The sequence below is a fragment of the Chiloscyllium plagiosum genome, chromosome 8 (assembly GCF_004010195.1).
Source record: "Chiloscyllium plagiosum isolate BGI_BamShark_2017 chromosome 8, ASM401019v2, whole genome shotgun sequence".
NCBI lineage: Eukaryota > Metazoa > Chordata > Chondrichthyes > Orectolobiformes > Hemiscylliidae > Chiloscyllium > Chiloscyllium plagiosum.
Genome location: NC_057717.1, coordinates 106,916,304 through 106,932,188, shown reverse-complemented (window position 1 = coordinate 106,932,188; position 15,885 = coordinate 106,916,304). Strand labels below are relative to the sequence as shown.

The window sequence follows — 15,885 nt, the reverse complement described above, 5'->3', positions numbered from 1 at the left end:
ATTTTAAACACATTGTCCCAGTGCATGATGAAAGGTGGGTATTGACTTTAATCATCTCCACCTCACCCCGATCTGCAGCGGTTATCAGTGTGAGCCCACCGCCTACCTACCTGCTGCTCACTCTGAGACACTCTCTCTCAATTAGGGGCCCAAGAGTAGGCCCCGTCTCCATGGTAACCACTGGCCAAGAGAGACGACTTACCTTCCGCGTGGCACGATGGTCCAGGGCGCAGAGCCCGCCGGGTAAAAGCGGGCCCTGATCACGTGAGCAGGGCAGCAACTCCGATAGGTCAGAGAGAATTTAAACCCGGAGCCGGGCACCGCGGGACCTGACACCGGGTACGGGGGGGGGTAGAGCGGGACCGTGATACCGGGCACCGGGGACAGAGCCGAACCGCGATATCAGACAGGGGGACGGATAGAGTGGGACCCCGACACCGGGGGGGGCGGGAGAGCGGACAAAGCGGGACACGAGTAACGGGAATAGAGCGGGACCACGACACCCGGCACCGGGTGACGTGAAGGTTGGCACCGATCGGTCGCTGTCTGTGCGCGTGCGCGCGGGGAAGGGGGCGGAGTCAGCGGGAGGGGGCGGAGTCAAGGCGGCGGCGGCGGCGGCGGCAGTGAGCAGCCCATTGTGGGGAGGGACCATCAGAGGACGCCGGGGCTTTGGCCTGCGGCCGGTGAGTGAGCGGCGCCGGGCCTGGATGGAGGAGGGCCCGAGTCCCCGGGGGTGGTGGTGGTGGTGGTGGTGGTGCATCCCGATCCTCCGCCAGCCCGAGGCTGCGGCCTGCGCTCTCCTCCACTTCCAGCCGCGCTGATGGGGCCCGAGTGCAGGCCTTAGGCCCCGGGCTCCATTCCCGGAGCGGGGCCTGCTCCCAGAGCGGCTGCCCCGCGGGGGTGGGGGGTATTGGGGACGGTGTTGTGTTATAATTACCACCCACACTGTTTTAAACCATGTCCCCGGGGCCTCTCCCTCTCCCCCTCCCCCTCTCTCTCTGGGATGAGGAGTTTACCTCGTGGGGATAAACCCTTCTGTATAAAACCCAGTTACATGAGACAGGAAATCTCTGTGTGACCCTTCCACTTCTCAGGAGTGTGCTGTAATGATTGGTATCTCCTGCTGAATACTGTGCTGTTGATCTGGGCAATTATGGCTGTGCTTCAAATGACCAGATTCTTGGCTTTGAGAGCTCACGGTCAGCATTTTCTGATCGTGATGCTGGTGTTAACCAAACCTTGCTTAACGAGCAGATATTCTGGTGCTTGGTAAAGGGCAGTACAGCCTTTGTGATGCCCCATGGGTCTGAATGCAATGTTATGGAAGGGGTTGCTGAGGGCTCTTGGGGTCAAATGGCTGCAGTTTCTCAATATTGGCTGAGGCTGCTCGATCTAATCCCACTCAGTGCAACAGGAAACACTCATCCTTTTGTAAAGATCTGTTGTGCTGCTAGTGTCTCTGTTTCAGAGATTGGAATGAGGTGTTCAGAGGGAGGAGAAAGGGGAATGTGGGCAGTGTGGCATGATGCAGGGATAGTGATGTGATTTTTGCAAAAGGTGAAAGTGTTGGTGAGGTGTCTGCGTTGTGACTGACTGGTCAGGTGAATTAGCCCATCCTCATTTCTTGTGACAGTCTTTCAGTAACTTGCTTCTCTTTGCAGGAATATTCGTGATGGAGTGGCAGCCTGATGAGCAGGGTCTTCAGCAAGTTCTTCAGCTGCTCAAAGACTCTCAGTCGCCAGACACCGCAACACAGCGTGCAGTGCAACAAGTATCCTGTCTGTTCAAAGATTCAAACTGTTCAGCTATCTGTATAGTCCTAATTTTCATTTAATTTCATCTCCCTCTTTGGTCATGCTTGCTGCCTTTGAGCTTCTGAATGATAGTTAAAAGTTTGACAGATGATGTTGAATAATCATTGGCAATTACTGTGGTACTGTCTAGTACTTGATGCACATTGCACATTTTTAGTAGAGACTTTGGATGTTGGGAAGAGAAGTCAGTTCCTGTGCCATGGGCGTTTGTGGAAAATTTTCCCCATTCAGAATTTGCCTGCAGTGTCAGCCATCTGTAGCTGTACGGATTTGATCTTGCTTGCTATCCTCTGTCTCTTCTAGTGCAGGAAGTGGATAATGATTGAATTTAGTTGCTTTTGTTTGTGTTATCACTTCTTTTAGTTTGTTGGGTGAGAATTTCAGTCTTATGTTGCTTTATCCTGAGCTTCACTTCCAGAAATTGGAGCAGCTGAATCAGTATCCAGACTTCAACAACTACCTGATCTTCGTCCTGACCAGATTGAAATCTGAAGGTGCTGTTCATTTTAAATTCCTTACTTCATTAAAAAGACATGCCTATTTCCACTTTGTTTTACCAGGAGGTTGGCAATGATTCAGCCAGTCTATGCCAGGGTACAAGGTGGATGTAACCATTTACACTGTGGATTAGATTCCCTACAGTGTGGAATCAGACCCTACGGCCCAACAAGTCCACGCCAACCTCCAAAGAGTAACCCACCCAGACCCATTCCCCTACCCTATATTTCCCCCTGGCTAATGCACCTAACATACACATCCCTGAGCACCATGGGTGGTTTAGCATGGCCAATTCACCTAACCTGCACATCTTTGCATTGTGGGAGGAAACCCAGGCAGACATTGAATGTACAAACTCCACACAGTTGTCCAAGGCTGGAATCGAACCTGGGATTCTGGTGCTGTGAGGCAACAGTGCTAACCACTGAGCCATTGTGCCGCCCTCCCAACATTACTGCCTGATGGTGTTTCCAAAGGCACACTGTTGATTGGATGGGCCGAAAAGCCAAATGCTGTGCCTGTACCCAATGTAACATGCTAGTGTTGCTTTTAACTAGTAACAGCCCTCTGAGTGCGCCGCTTATTACGATGGTATTGATGACATGGGATCATTCCAGTAACGTTGTGTTGTTTCCCTCTTTAGATGAACCAACCCGGTCCCTCAGTGGCCTCATTCTGAAGAACAATGTCAAGGCTCACTACCAGAGTTTCCCACAGGGCGTTGCTGACTTTATCAAGCAGGAGTGTTTGAATAACATTGGGGATGCCTCTCCACTCATCAGAGCAACCATAGGTAACTGAACTAACCAGACACTGGCTTCTCTGAATCACTGCTTTGTGGGATCTGATGTTCTGCCAGGAGTTGATTGAGAAACTCCTGCTTAACACCGCAACCTGTATAGTCGAATACGAAGTTCTCTCTTGTGTTCTGGCCGTGGCCTGTTTACAAAGTTTTGAATGATTGTGTTTAAGGCCACCCTGTTAGAGGGTATGGTGTGCCTGCCTGGTTCTGTCCTGTCTCTCTCTGCTGTTGAATCCTGATGGTCTGCAGTATCCAGCATGAGAGGCAACTGCTGGTGTAATGAACATTTTATCTACACATTGTAAGAACACAATTAGATGTTTCCTTTAGCTATTTATAGGAAATCTGGAAGAGTGCTGATGTTCCCTCACTAGTAAACCACAGATCCAGGCTTCTGCTCTGGGGACAGGGTTCAAAATGCATCATGGCAGCTGGTGGCGTTTGAATTCAAATAATAAATCTGGGTTTGTGATTGTGTTTTAGATTACTGTAAAAGTGGCCTTTGGGGAGGAAATTTGCCACCCTCTTCTGGTCTGGGCTACAATTGATTCCACTCCCAGCAAGCCACTCAGCTCGGGGGCAATTGGAGATGGGCAATACATGAGCTTTGTCAGCTATGCCCAAATGTCAAACAAAAGAACAAAATGTGGCAGACATTTTCTCTGACCTGTGGGACACTGAATCCGACCCTTGGGAAAGTGAACTACACCATTGGAATGATCTACACTCCAACTGTACTGGGATTGGTGGTCTTGTGAAGTAGAGCAGGTTTAAAACTAGATAGTGGGGACAATGTCCTAAATTTGGGAAGTTGTGGTGAACTGGGGTGGGTGAGTTGGGGAGGGGGGAGGTGGGCAAGAGGAAGGAATTACTGTTAAATATGCTAAGACTTTAACAGGAAGGGATAGAGAATACAGATCTCAGAGTGGATCAGATAAAACTAGAGTTCAAACATAAGAGCAAAATTTAAAGGTTATTTTAAATTCATTAAACATGTGAAACAAAAGATGAGCCAGGAGGAAAAATTGAAATAACTATGATCTATTGACCGTTACTGAAATGTGGCTGTAGGATGACCTGAATATTGAAGGGTACGTGGCACTTAGGACAGCCAGGAAACAGTGGAGGAGTGCCTCTGTTAATTAAAGGTGATAATAACAGAGTAAAGAGGGATGACCTAATTTCACGAAACCCAGATGTAGGAGCTGTGTGGTCCCCCAACAGTAATCAGTAGGACAGAGTATCAAGTAAAACAAATGCTGGCCTATCCAAAGGATGCAGCAATTTATCTATGTAGATTGGAGGGGAAAAAAGATAAAAATGGTCTGGATGAGTTAATTGAATATCTTTGAGACCATTTCTTAAACCAGTATGATGATGCCGGCCAAGAGAGCAGATTGTTGTAGACCTGGATTTGGGCAGAGAGATGGCAATAAATGCTGACCTCAGTGAAGACGCCCTGAATAGCAGTGACTGTAATATGATCGAATTTACATTCGGTTTAAGGGAGAGATGTGTGGGTCCAAAACTGTTTTGAGTTAAAATGAGGGCAGTTAAGGGCATGAAAGCACAGCTAGTGAAAGTGAGCTGGCAAGTTGGAATGGGCTAACAAAGTCAGAGTATGCAATTCAAAGAAAAGTCATACCGTGCAAAGATGACTGACAGGTCCAAAGATCGGTTAGGATATAGAGAAAAACCAAAAACAAGTTACTAGAAGATTGAGGGGGATAAATACAATGAGAGTAAGTTAGCCAAAGGTATAAAAGCAAACAGGAAAAGTTTCTTCAGATGCTTTAAGAAAACACTAAAAAGTAATGAGTTGGCACAATTTAAACAGAGATTTTGCATTGACCTTCAGCAAGGGCAATGTGGTACAGTGGCTTAGTGGTCAGCACTGCTGCCTTACAGTGTCAGGGACCCAGGTTTGATTCAACCCTCTGGTGACTGTCTGTATGGAGTTTTTATGCTTTTTCCTGTGTCTGTGTGGGTGCTCTGGCGTCCTTCTGCAGTCCAAGGATGTGCAGGTTAGGTGGATTAGTCATGGGAAATGCAGGGTTATAGGTTGCAGGGGTGGGTCTGGGAGAGATGGTCTTCAGAGGGTCACTGTGGACTCGATGGGCTGAATGGCCTGCTTCCACACTGTGTAGGGATTCTATGATTCTAAAAATAATAGGAGTTGAAAGGAGGACGAACCACAGGAAAATTACAATTACCAGCAGATAATACTGAGTAAAATGTTAAAACAGCAAGTTGACAAGTTCCTAACACCTTATTTCATCTTGGTGTGTTAAAAGAAGTCATAAGTGAGGTAAGGGTTCTGAAGAAGGGTCACTGAACTCTTTTTTTTCTCTCTCTTAGTCAATACTGCCAGACGTGCTGATTTTCTTCAGCAAATTTTTTTTTTGGTTTAGACCTCTTGTATAGTTAAGCTAGTGAGATAGTTGATTGTAATTTTTGAACACTCATTGCGTACAGGGAAGGCTCCTTTAGGTTGGAAAATAGGGTCACTGAACTCTTTTTTTTTTTCTCTCTCTTAGTCAATACTGCCAGACGTGCTGATTTTCTTCAGCGATTTTTTTTTTTGGTTTAGACCTCTTGTATAGTTAAGCTAGTGAGATAGTTGATTGTAATTTTTGAAAACTCATTGCGTACAGGGAAGGCTCCTTTAGGTTGGAAAATTAATATAACTCTCATTCAAAAGGAGAGAAGCAGGAAAAAAAAACAGCATGCCAAGTTGGCTTAAGATCTGTCATCAGGGAAATGTTGAAGCTTTTATTAAGGATGTTATAACAGGCCACTTGGATAATTTCAAGGCAGGGCCAATATGGTTTTGTCAAAGGAAAATCATGTTTAACTAACTTAATTGGAATTATTTGAACAAGAACTCTTATAGTGGTAAAGGTGAATCAGTGGATGTTTTGTACTTATTGTGGCATTTGATAAAGTGCCACAAAAGTTATTGCGTAAATTAGAAGCTCGTAGTGTAGGTAGTAACGTGTTGGTGTGGTGGAAGATTGGCTAGCTAACATCCGAGAACGAATAAATGGGTCTTTTTCTGACTGACAGGATTTCACAAGTGATGTGTCAATCGTGGGGCCTCAACTCTTTTCAAAATAATTCATATAAATTGCAAGGACTAAACATACAGTAGTTAAATTTACTAGTGACACACAGACAGGAAAGTGAGTCGTGAAGCAGGCACAAGGAGCCTACAAAGGGATATGGATAGGTTAAATGTGTGGACAAAGATCTGGCAAATGGTGTAAATGTGAAACGACGTGAAATTGTACATGTTGGCATAAAAATAGAAGTCATGTACATGGTAAGAAGTCAGCAAAGATTTTGGTGTTCTAATGCATGAGTTGCAAAAGTTAGTATGCAGGTCCAGCAAATAATTAGGAAAGCTAATACTGTAGCTTTCTGATTTTTTTTGTAAGGGGAATTGAATGCAAGGGAATACTTCAGTTATACAGAGCATTATAAAGACTTAATCTGGAACACTGGTAACTGTACTTGCAGTAGACACATTTAATATTATCAGGGCCGTGGCCGGTGGGCAGAAATCTTAAGAGTATAGAGTTGAAGTGAAGATCAGATACTTGGATCACCCATGATCTTACTGAATGGCAGAGCAGGCTTAAAGGGCCAAGAGTCCTATTTCATTCGATTTGAAGAGAAAAATTGGCAGGTTAAATCCTCACAAAAGGTTAGATTGCAATTTTGGCTCAAAGCCTGGCATGCAACACTCTGACCAATAGAAGCTCCTGAAGTGATGAGTGATATAAAGCTCACAGGCACAGAGTCATAGAGACGTACAGCACGGAAATAGACCCTTTGCTCTGACTCGTCCATGCTGACCAGATAGCCTCAATTAATCTAGTCCCATTTGCCAGCACTTGGTCCATTTCCCTCTAAACCCTTCCTATTCATATAACCATCCAGATGCCTTTTAAATGTTGTATTTGTACCAGCCTCCGTCACTTCCTCTGGCAGCTCATTCCATACACCTACCACCCTCTGCATGAAAAAGTTGCTTCTTAGGTCTCTTTTATATATTTCCCCTCTCACCCTAAACCTATGCCTTCTAGTTCTGGACTCCCTCACCCCAGGGAAATACATTGTCTATTTATCCTATCCATGCCCCTCATGACTGTATAAACTTCGATTAGGTCACCCCTCAGCCTCCGACGCTCCAGGGAAAACAGCCCCAGCCTGTTCAGCATCTCCCAAGTGCTCAAAGCCTCCAACTCTGGCAATGTTCCTGTAAATCTTTTACTGAACCCTTTCAAGTTTCAAAACATCCTACTGCAGGGAGGCCAAAATTGCCCGTGGTATTCCAAAAGTGGCCTAACTAACGTACAGCCGCAACATGACCTCCCAACTCCCATACTCAATGCAGTGACCAATAAAGGAAAGCCTACCAAACATCATCTTCACTATCCTATCTATCTGCGACTCCACTTTCAAGGAACTGTGAACCTGCACTCTAAGGTCTCTTTGTTCAGCAACACTCCCCTTACCATTAAGTGTATGAGTCCTGCTCTGATTTGCTTTTCCAAAATGCAGCACGTCACATTTATCGAAATTAAACTCCATCTGCCACTCCTCAGCCCATTTGATCAAGATCCCCATGCGATCTGAGGTAACCTTCTTCGCTGTCCACTACCCTTCCAAATTTGGTGTCATCTGCAAACTTACTAACTATACCTCATATGTTCCTATCCACACCATTTATATAAATGATGAAAAGCAGTGGACCCAGCACCGATCATTGTGGCACACCACTGGTCACAGATCTCCAGTGTGAAAAGCAGCCCTCCACCACCCACCCTCGAGCTAGTTCTCCCTGTATTCCATGTGATCTAACCTTGCTAAATAGTCTACCTTGAGGAAACTTGTTGAGTGCCTTATTGAAGTCTTGTCAAAGTGCATTAAAGATGATCCATTTTAATGTTTGCTTTGAAACTTACCAATTTTAACATTTTATCCATATACAAGTGACTCCTGTTTGTTGAGATGCATTGTTCAAGTAAAAGTAACCCCTTGGTATTGAAGCATTTCTGTCTGATTAATATAAAGCTAATCCAGCCTACAATAGGAATAATGCTTCCTTAACAGCTTTCAAATGAAATATAGAAAGCAATGGCAGCTTAACATCCAGTTCAAAAATACTGAAATGAGCAATGCCGTTATTTTATTTATTCTATCTCTCTATCTGTCTGTCTGTCTCTCTCTCTCTCTCTCTCGTTTTATTAATCTGTTAAAAGTGGCTGCAGTATGGAGACCTACAATTTAAACTTTGCTTATACTGTTTTGCAATGCAAAGTCTTGTTGAAATGAACACTGACTCAACATCACTAGGAGAAAGTGAGGTCTGCAGATGCTGGAGATCAGAGTCAGAGTGTGGCACTGGAAAAACACAACTGGTCAGGCAGCATCCGAGGAGCATCAGAAATTCCTGATGAAGGGCTGATGCCTGAAATGTCGATTCTCCTGCTTCTCAGATGCTGCCTGTGCTTTTCCAGCGACACACCGTTTGACTTGAAATGTCTGCCAAACATCAGATACGTCTGCAAATCCTGGTGGTTGCATTCATATAGCCCCTTTTGGTATACGCAGAATGGACTGTGCAAACAGTAACTGTAAGCAGCAAGTATATAGTAAGCTTTTACTTTATTGATAATTTGATTAAGTTGAATTCTTAATTAGAGCCGAGCTTGAGTTTAAGTTGAGAACTTCCACGTAAATGATAGTATATGTCTCAACAGTTGTAACCATCCGCAAAGTTTCTTCTTATCTTGCACAGTGCTTTCTTCCTGTGAATAATTGCTCGTCAAGCAAATGAGAATTTCTGACAGTGTTCAAGTTTTAGCACTTGCTCTAATTTTAACTTGGTCTCAATAATTGAGGCACAAGTCTTAGACCCTCCCCCACCCTTAAAAGAACGTGCCTGGCAATATATCCTCAGGCTGTGTCCTCTTGCAGTCAGAATGTTTTGTGGTTAAGTTTAATTCTGAAGTTCAGTAGTTTCTTCAGAAGTCATGGGCTATACTTCTGCATTGTGAGCGCTTTTATAATAGTGTGTTGTAGTTGTACTGTCACACTGATTCCATCTGTACAGGCTTCAATATTGAGGGCTGCAATTTGCTGCAGGTTCTTAGTTCTAATGGAGTCCCAATGGAGAGCTACAGGCAAATAAGATATAGATGTATGTGTAGTGCTTTAATCATTGCATGTACCTATTGAAGCAATAGACAGATTTGACTGAGTTGGTTGGATGTTGTATATCTGCCCATGTCTAGGAATCCAAGTGCTTTCCTTCAAATTCAGTCATGTTTTAGGATTCAGAATTAGCGATCGTTGATCTGGAATACAGTTGTGGGTTTGAGTGCTCTGACCAGCATTTGTTTCTCTCCCCGACCTGCCTTTCACACACCCAGGTCATCGTGTGTGTGCTCCTTGCCAGAATCATTGCTCTGTTAAAATGCAGGTATGTGCCTGACCTTTTATAGTCTGGTTTCTGCAGGTATTTTGATTACTACCATTGCCTCAAAGGGAGAGCTCCAAGCTTGGCCAGAGCTCCTGCCTCAACTCTGTAACCTACTCAATTCTGAGGACTATAATACTTGTGAGGGAGCCTTTGGAGCTTTACAGAAGATTTGTGAGGATTCATCAGAGATGCTGGATAGTGATGCCCTGAATAGACCCCTCAACATCATGATTCCCAAGTTCCTGCAGTTTTTCAAACACTGTAGTCCTAAAATCAGGTACGAGTTTGTTGCACCCTGTTCCTGAACTGTGGCGAAGAGGAAATGACCTGGAATAGCGTATGGTCACAATTCATACCTGTACCTCTTTTTTCCTCCTAGGTCCCATGCAATCGCTTGTGTGAATCAGTTCATCATCGGAAGGGCTCAGGCACTGATGGACAATGTCGATACCTTCATTGAGGTAGAATATTTGTGTAATAGATAAGAACATTGTCTCAGTCAGTCATATAGAGTCCTAGAGATATACAGCATGGGAACAGACCCTGCGGTCTATGCTGACCAGATATCCTAAACTAACTTTGTCCCATTTGCCAGCATTTGGCCCAAATCCCTCTAAGTTCTCTCTATTCATACACTCATCCAGATGCTTTTTTAAATGTTATAATTGTACCAGCCTCCACCACTTGCTCTGAGAGCTCATTCCATACACGCACCACCCTCTGTGTCAAAAAGTTGCCCCTTAGGCCCCTTTTAAAGCTTTCCCCTCTCACCCTAAACCTATGCCCTCTAGTTCTGGACTCCCCCACCCCAGGGAAACTACTTTGTCTATTTGCCTATCCATGTCCCTCATGAGTTTATAAACTTCTATAAGGTCACCCCTCCGTACAGATCATGCCCTCTAGTTCTGGACTCCCGCACCCCAGGGAAACTACTTTGTCTATTTGCCTATCCATGTCCCTCATGATTTTATAAACTTCTATAAGGTCACCCCTCCGTACAGATCACATCCACTGGTCTGCCCTCATCAATCCCCTTTGTTACTTCTTCAAATATATATGCCAACAGCTCTCTTTCTAGCCTGGGCAGAAGTACCAGCAGCTGATTTGGAGGCAGTTCAGGATCTTTCTCGTAGTTGCTATCGAGAGAATCCAGCTGAAAGTATGTATAAACCGAGCTACCAATGGCATAGGTAGTGGGGCCTCAAAGTGCAGACTTTGTTCCCTGAGATCCTTGTACCTGAAATCTTTTTATGTCGAGTTGAAATGCCCGATTGAGGAGTTGAGTAGTGCTTTGGCTTTCTGATAGAAGGTGTCTTAAGGCACTTGGCCTAGAATCAGAAGGACATCTGTTTGGTCAGAATACTACTGAAGCAATATGCTACTCTACTGTGGTCAGACCAAAATGGTGTAATTTGATGACACGACTGAGAACTGTGAAATATTAGGATGTTGCAAAAGTTTACTTTCATGAAATGTATTCCAAACATGGCTGTCATTAAAAGGAAGCTACATTTTACTGGGGTCACAGTTCAATTGTTTTATTTGAATGTTGAAGAAAGAGCACGTGCTTCACAGCTGTCTCTTCGGCTTTCAGTCCTTGTGATGACAGAGGAGCTGTGATTATTTTTAACAATTTGAGAGAGATGGATGATGCTGGCAGGGCCACATTTACTACCCGTTCCTAATTACTCTTGAATTTGGGAAGCTTGCTCTGCCACTTCAAGGGGTGGATGGGAGTTGTCCACATTGCTCTAGGTTTGTAGTCACGTGTAGGTCAGGCTAGGTAAGATGGTGGAATTCTTTCCCACAGGACGTTATTAAACCAAGTTGGTTCCCTGGTGGTTGTTAGACTAGCTTTTAATTTCCGATATTAAATGAATTCAAATTTCACTATTAGTATGGGGACCTTGGGTTACTAGTCCAGTGATGTAATGGTGACTACACTGGGAAACCTAGAGATGCCCCTGTGGAGATACCCCTGTCGTTGTGAAGAGGCTAATTGTGTTCGTGTTCTTGCTGAACTTTGACATGACCTGCCTAGGTGAGTTTCTTGTATAGAAGTCACTTTAGAGTCATATTCTTAGAGATGTCTAACTCGTCCATGCTGAACAAATATCCCAACCTAATCTCGTCCCACTTGCCAGCGTCCGGCCCATATCCCTCCAAATTCTATTCATATACCCATCCAGATACAATTGCAATATTTAAAATGGTATCCGCTTCCATTACTTCCTCTGGCAGCTCATTCCATAAATGCACCACTCTGCATGAAAACGTTGACCCTAAGGTCTCTTTTTATCTTTCCCCTCTCACCCTAAACCTATACCCTCTCGTTCTGGACTCCCTCACCCCAGGGAAAAGATCTTGTCTGTTTACCCTATCCATGCCCCTCATGATTTTATAAACCTCAATAAGGTCATCCCTCAGTCTCCAACACTCCAGGGAAAACAGCCCCAGCCTATTCACCCTCTCCCTACAGCTCAAATCCTCCAATCCTGGCAACATCCTTGTAAATTTTTTCTGAACTAAAAACCGTTCCTAGCCAGCCATTGGGAGTGACCAGTAACAGTGATAAGTCCCTTAAACAGAAGCCTCTCCATTAAGCAGTGCTGAAGCTGAAAGTTCTGCTTGTTTCCTGCAGCATCTCTTTGCACTGGCAACAGATGACGATTCTGAGGTGAGGAAGAACGTGTGTCGGGCGCTGGTGATGCTGCTAGAGGTTCGGATAGATCGACTTATCCCACACATGCATAGTATAATCCAGGTATGTGTCTAGGTTGTGTTTACTGCAATGTAAGTAGTATTCACATGGTTCAGGCATGTGGCAATGTATATGAGTGAATGTATTCTATACGATAAAGGGAACATTGCCATAGTCTTATCAGATCATGAGGCTGCTCAGAGAGAGAGAGAGAGAGAGAGACCCATTGCTGGTGATTTTAACCTAAGAGCTCAGGCAAGTGGAGAGATTGAGACGGAGTCCTTTATGATAGCCTCAGCCAATGTGGGAGTTGAACCCAGACTGACCTCACTCTGCATTGCCAACTGACTGTCCAGCTGACTTTCACACTTGGAGTATGCTGCATCAGTAGGCGATCTAAAAGTGTTGTCTCTGATGGAGTAGACATAACCCTTCAATGAGGAGACTGGCAAATGGTGTTTATGGTGTTATTTTATGAAGAACATTGCCCAAGACACCAGGAAAACCTAGTCCATGTTACCTATTCCATGCACTGAACCTGGGGAATAATTGGACATAACTTCTCACAAAGTAAGCACCTTGAACAAAGCAGCAGTGTTCTGGTGCTATACCCATCAGTGTAGCAGTGGCTTGGTGTGATGTCCTGTCCTGAATTAAGCTAGAATACATGCCCTTCAGCAAGCTCTACCCAGTGATTTATTTGTTTCAGATTTTCAGCATCTATGTTATTTTTATTTTATCCTCCAACATCGGTCTAGAATATCCTGTGGGTGAGGTCACAGCCAGGTTTGGGTGGAATTTCCCTCTCCCCGTGGGGAAGGCCCCTGAGTGTAGTCACTGTCCATGGACTTGAGCCAGATTTGGTCTACAGCCACACCCGTCCAAGTTGCTGACTGGTGGTGATATCAGAATAAGCTCTAATTCCAAACTGGCTGCAGGAACATTTCTGAGGGAGGTGGGGTACAGGTTGGATGAACTTTCTGGATTGCTGTGGAGGTTGGGGCAGTTGGCTCTCTGAAAGGCTCTGGGGAATGGTGTAGGGTTGCTGGGTGGTTTCTAGGTCATTGGTGGATCTTTTGCCTGTCAGGCTGAGGAACTCTCTAACTCCCTGCTGTTCTATCTCCTCACACACTCAGTATATGCTGCAGAGGACGCAAGATGCTGATGAAAATGTGGCATTAGAAGCGTGCGAGTTCTGGCTGACATTGGCTGAACAACCGATCTGTAAGGAGGCGCTGTCAGGACATCTAATACAGTAAGGACCAGTTGCTGGAATTGATCATACTGAGGGCTTGGACTGCCTTCAGAGCACACCAAATGTTAGGCAGATACCACAGTCTGCCCAGTTTCCCTCCAGCTTGGCGAATAGGATCAAGGAAAATCCTAAGGCCTTCTATCGGTAATATCAGGAATAAGAGAATAACTAGTGTAAGATTAGGGCTAATCAAAGACAGTAGTGGAATCTGAGGACATAGGGGAAGTACTTAATGAATATCTTTCATCAGTATTCACATTGGAAAAGGGCAATGTTAGTGAGAATATGGCGATACAGGTTACAAGATTATATGGAATTTATCCTCGCATTCTCTGGGAAGGCACGAAGGAGATTGCAGAGCCTTTGGCTTTGATCTTTATGTCGTCATCATTGTCGACAGGAGTAGTGCCAGAGACTGGAGGATAGCAAATGTTGTTCCCTTGTTTAAGAAGGGGAGTCAGGACAACTCTGGGAATTATAGGTCAGTGAGCCTTACTTCGGTTGTGGTTAAGATGTTGGAAACAGTCATAGGATTTATAATCATCTAGAAAGGAATAATTTGATTAGGGATAGTCAACATGGTTTTGTGAAGGGTAGGTCGTGCTTCACTAACCTTTATTGCGTTATTCGAGAAGGTGACGAAGCAGGTGGATGAGGGTAAAGCGGTTGATGTAGTGTATATGGACTTTGTTAAGGCTTTTGATAAGGTTCCACATGGTAGGTTATTGCACAAAATATGGAATTTCACGATTGAAGGTGATTTGGATCAGAAATTGGCTAGCTGAAAGAAGACAGTGGTGGTTGATGGGAAATTTTCATCCTGGAGCTCAGTTACCAGTGGTATGCCATGAGGATCTGTGTTGGGTCCACTGCTGTTTGTCATTTTTATAAATTATCTGGATGTGGGTGGAGAGGGATGGGTTAGTAAATTTGTGGATGACACTAAGGTAGGCAGAGTTATGGATAGTGCCAAAGGATGTTGTGGGTTACAGAGGGACATAGATACAGAGCTGGGCTGAGAAGTGGCAAATGGGGTTTAATGATGATAAGTGTGAGGTAATTCACTTTGGAAGAAATAACTGGAATGCAGAGTACTGGGCTAATGGTAAAATTCTGGGTAGTGTAGATGAACAGAGAGATCTGTGTCCAGGTGCATAAATCCCTGAGAGTTGCCACCCTCTGTATTTATTGTCTTATTGAATTTATTGTCACGTGTACCGAGGCACAGTGAAAAGCTTTGTCTTGCGAACAATACAGGCAGATCACAGAGTTAGGTAGCAATAAGGAAACAGCGGCAAAAACCAAAACACAGGTCCAGGCAATGTTAAGGGTTTGAGAGTCCATTAAGTATTCTAACAGCAGTAGGGTAGAAACTGTTTTAAAACCAGCTGGTGCGTGTGTTCAGGCTTCTGTACCTACTCACCGATGGTAGAGGTTGTAGAAAAACATTGCCAGGGTGAGATGGATCTTTGAGAATGCTGGCGGCCTTTCCTTGACAGAGAACCTGGTAGATGGATTCTATAAGTTAGCCTTCGTGATTGTCCAGGCCAAGTTCACCACTCTGTAATCGTCTCTGATCTTGAATGGTACAGTTGCCATACCAGGTACTGATAATGATACATCCAGACAATGCTTTTGATGTCGCACCTATAAAAATTGGTAAGGGTATTCGCCGTCATGCCAAATTTCCTCAGCTGCCTGAGGAAGAAGAGACGTTGTTGGGCCTTTGTAACCAGTGTGTCCACATGAAGAGTCCAAGAAAGCTTGTTTTGGATGCCAACTCCCAGGAGCTTGACACTCTCCACTTGTTCCACCTCTGTGCTGTTAATGTATAGGGGTGCGTGAGTAACATCCTGCTGAAAGTCAATAATGAGTTCCTTGGTTTTGCTGGCATTGAGAGCGAGGTTGTTCTCAGTGCAGCATTTTTCCAGATCTTCCACCTACCTTCTGTAATCTGTTTCGTCGCCATCTGAGATTCAACTGACTGGCGGATTCATCAGTGAACTTGTAAATGGCATTAGTCTGGTATTTGGCGACACAGTCATGGGTATACAGTGAGTACAGTAGAGGGCTGAGTACGCACCCCTGGGGGGTCCAGTGTTGAGCGTTAGTGAGGATGAAATATTGTCCCCAATCTTCACTGATTGTGGCCAGTTGCAGAGAGTGGGGCTCAGTCTGGGATCACTAAGTTTAGTAATTCATCTCGAGGGGATAGTGTTGAAGGCTGAACTGTAGTCAATGAATAGGATTCTTACATAGCTGTCCTTGGTGTCAAGATGTTCTAGGGAGGAATGAAGGGCAAGTGACGTGGCATCTGACGTGCAT

General features: G+C 44.7%; 1 protein-coding gene across 3 annotated transcripts in view; it reads left to right on the top strand.

Annotated features, from left to right (window-relative positions):
• Positions 1–316: 316 nt before the first annotated feature.
• The window catches only part of LOC122552327 (transportin-2), a 31,263-nt gene continuing 15,694 nt past the window's right edge, over positions 317–15,885 (top strand). The window contains exons 1-8 of one of the 3 annotated variants that reach the window (XM_043695075.1): positions 317–339; positions 1,662–1,771; positions 2,233–2,308; positions 2,956–3,105; positions 9,641–9,881; positions 9,984–10,065; positions 12,246–12,368; positions 13,442–13,560. In XM_043695075.1, coding sequence (XP_043551010.1) covers positions 1,673–1,771; positions 2,233–2,308; positions 2,956–3,105; positions 9,641–9,881; positions 9,984–10,065; positions 12,246–12,368; positions 13,442–13,560 — 890 coding nt within the window. In that variant the 5' untranslated portion in view covers positions 317–339; positions 1,662–1,672. Of the gene's footprint in view, positions 340–417; positions 525–588; positions 684–1,661; positions 1,772–2,232; positions 2,309–2,955; positions 3,106–9,640; positions 9,882–9,983; positions 10,066–12,245; positions 12,369–13,441; positions 13,561–15,885 lie in introns of those variants that run through there. The other 2 variants (XM_043695074.1, XM_043695073.1) reach the window with 2 other exon arrangements.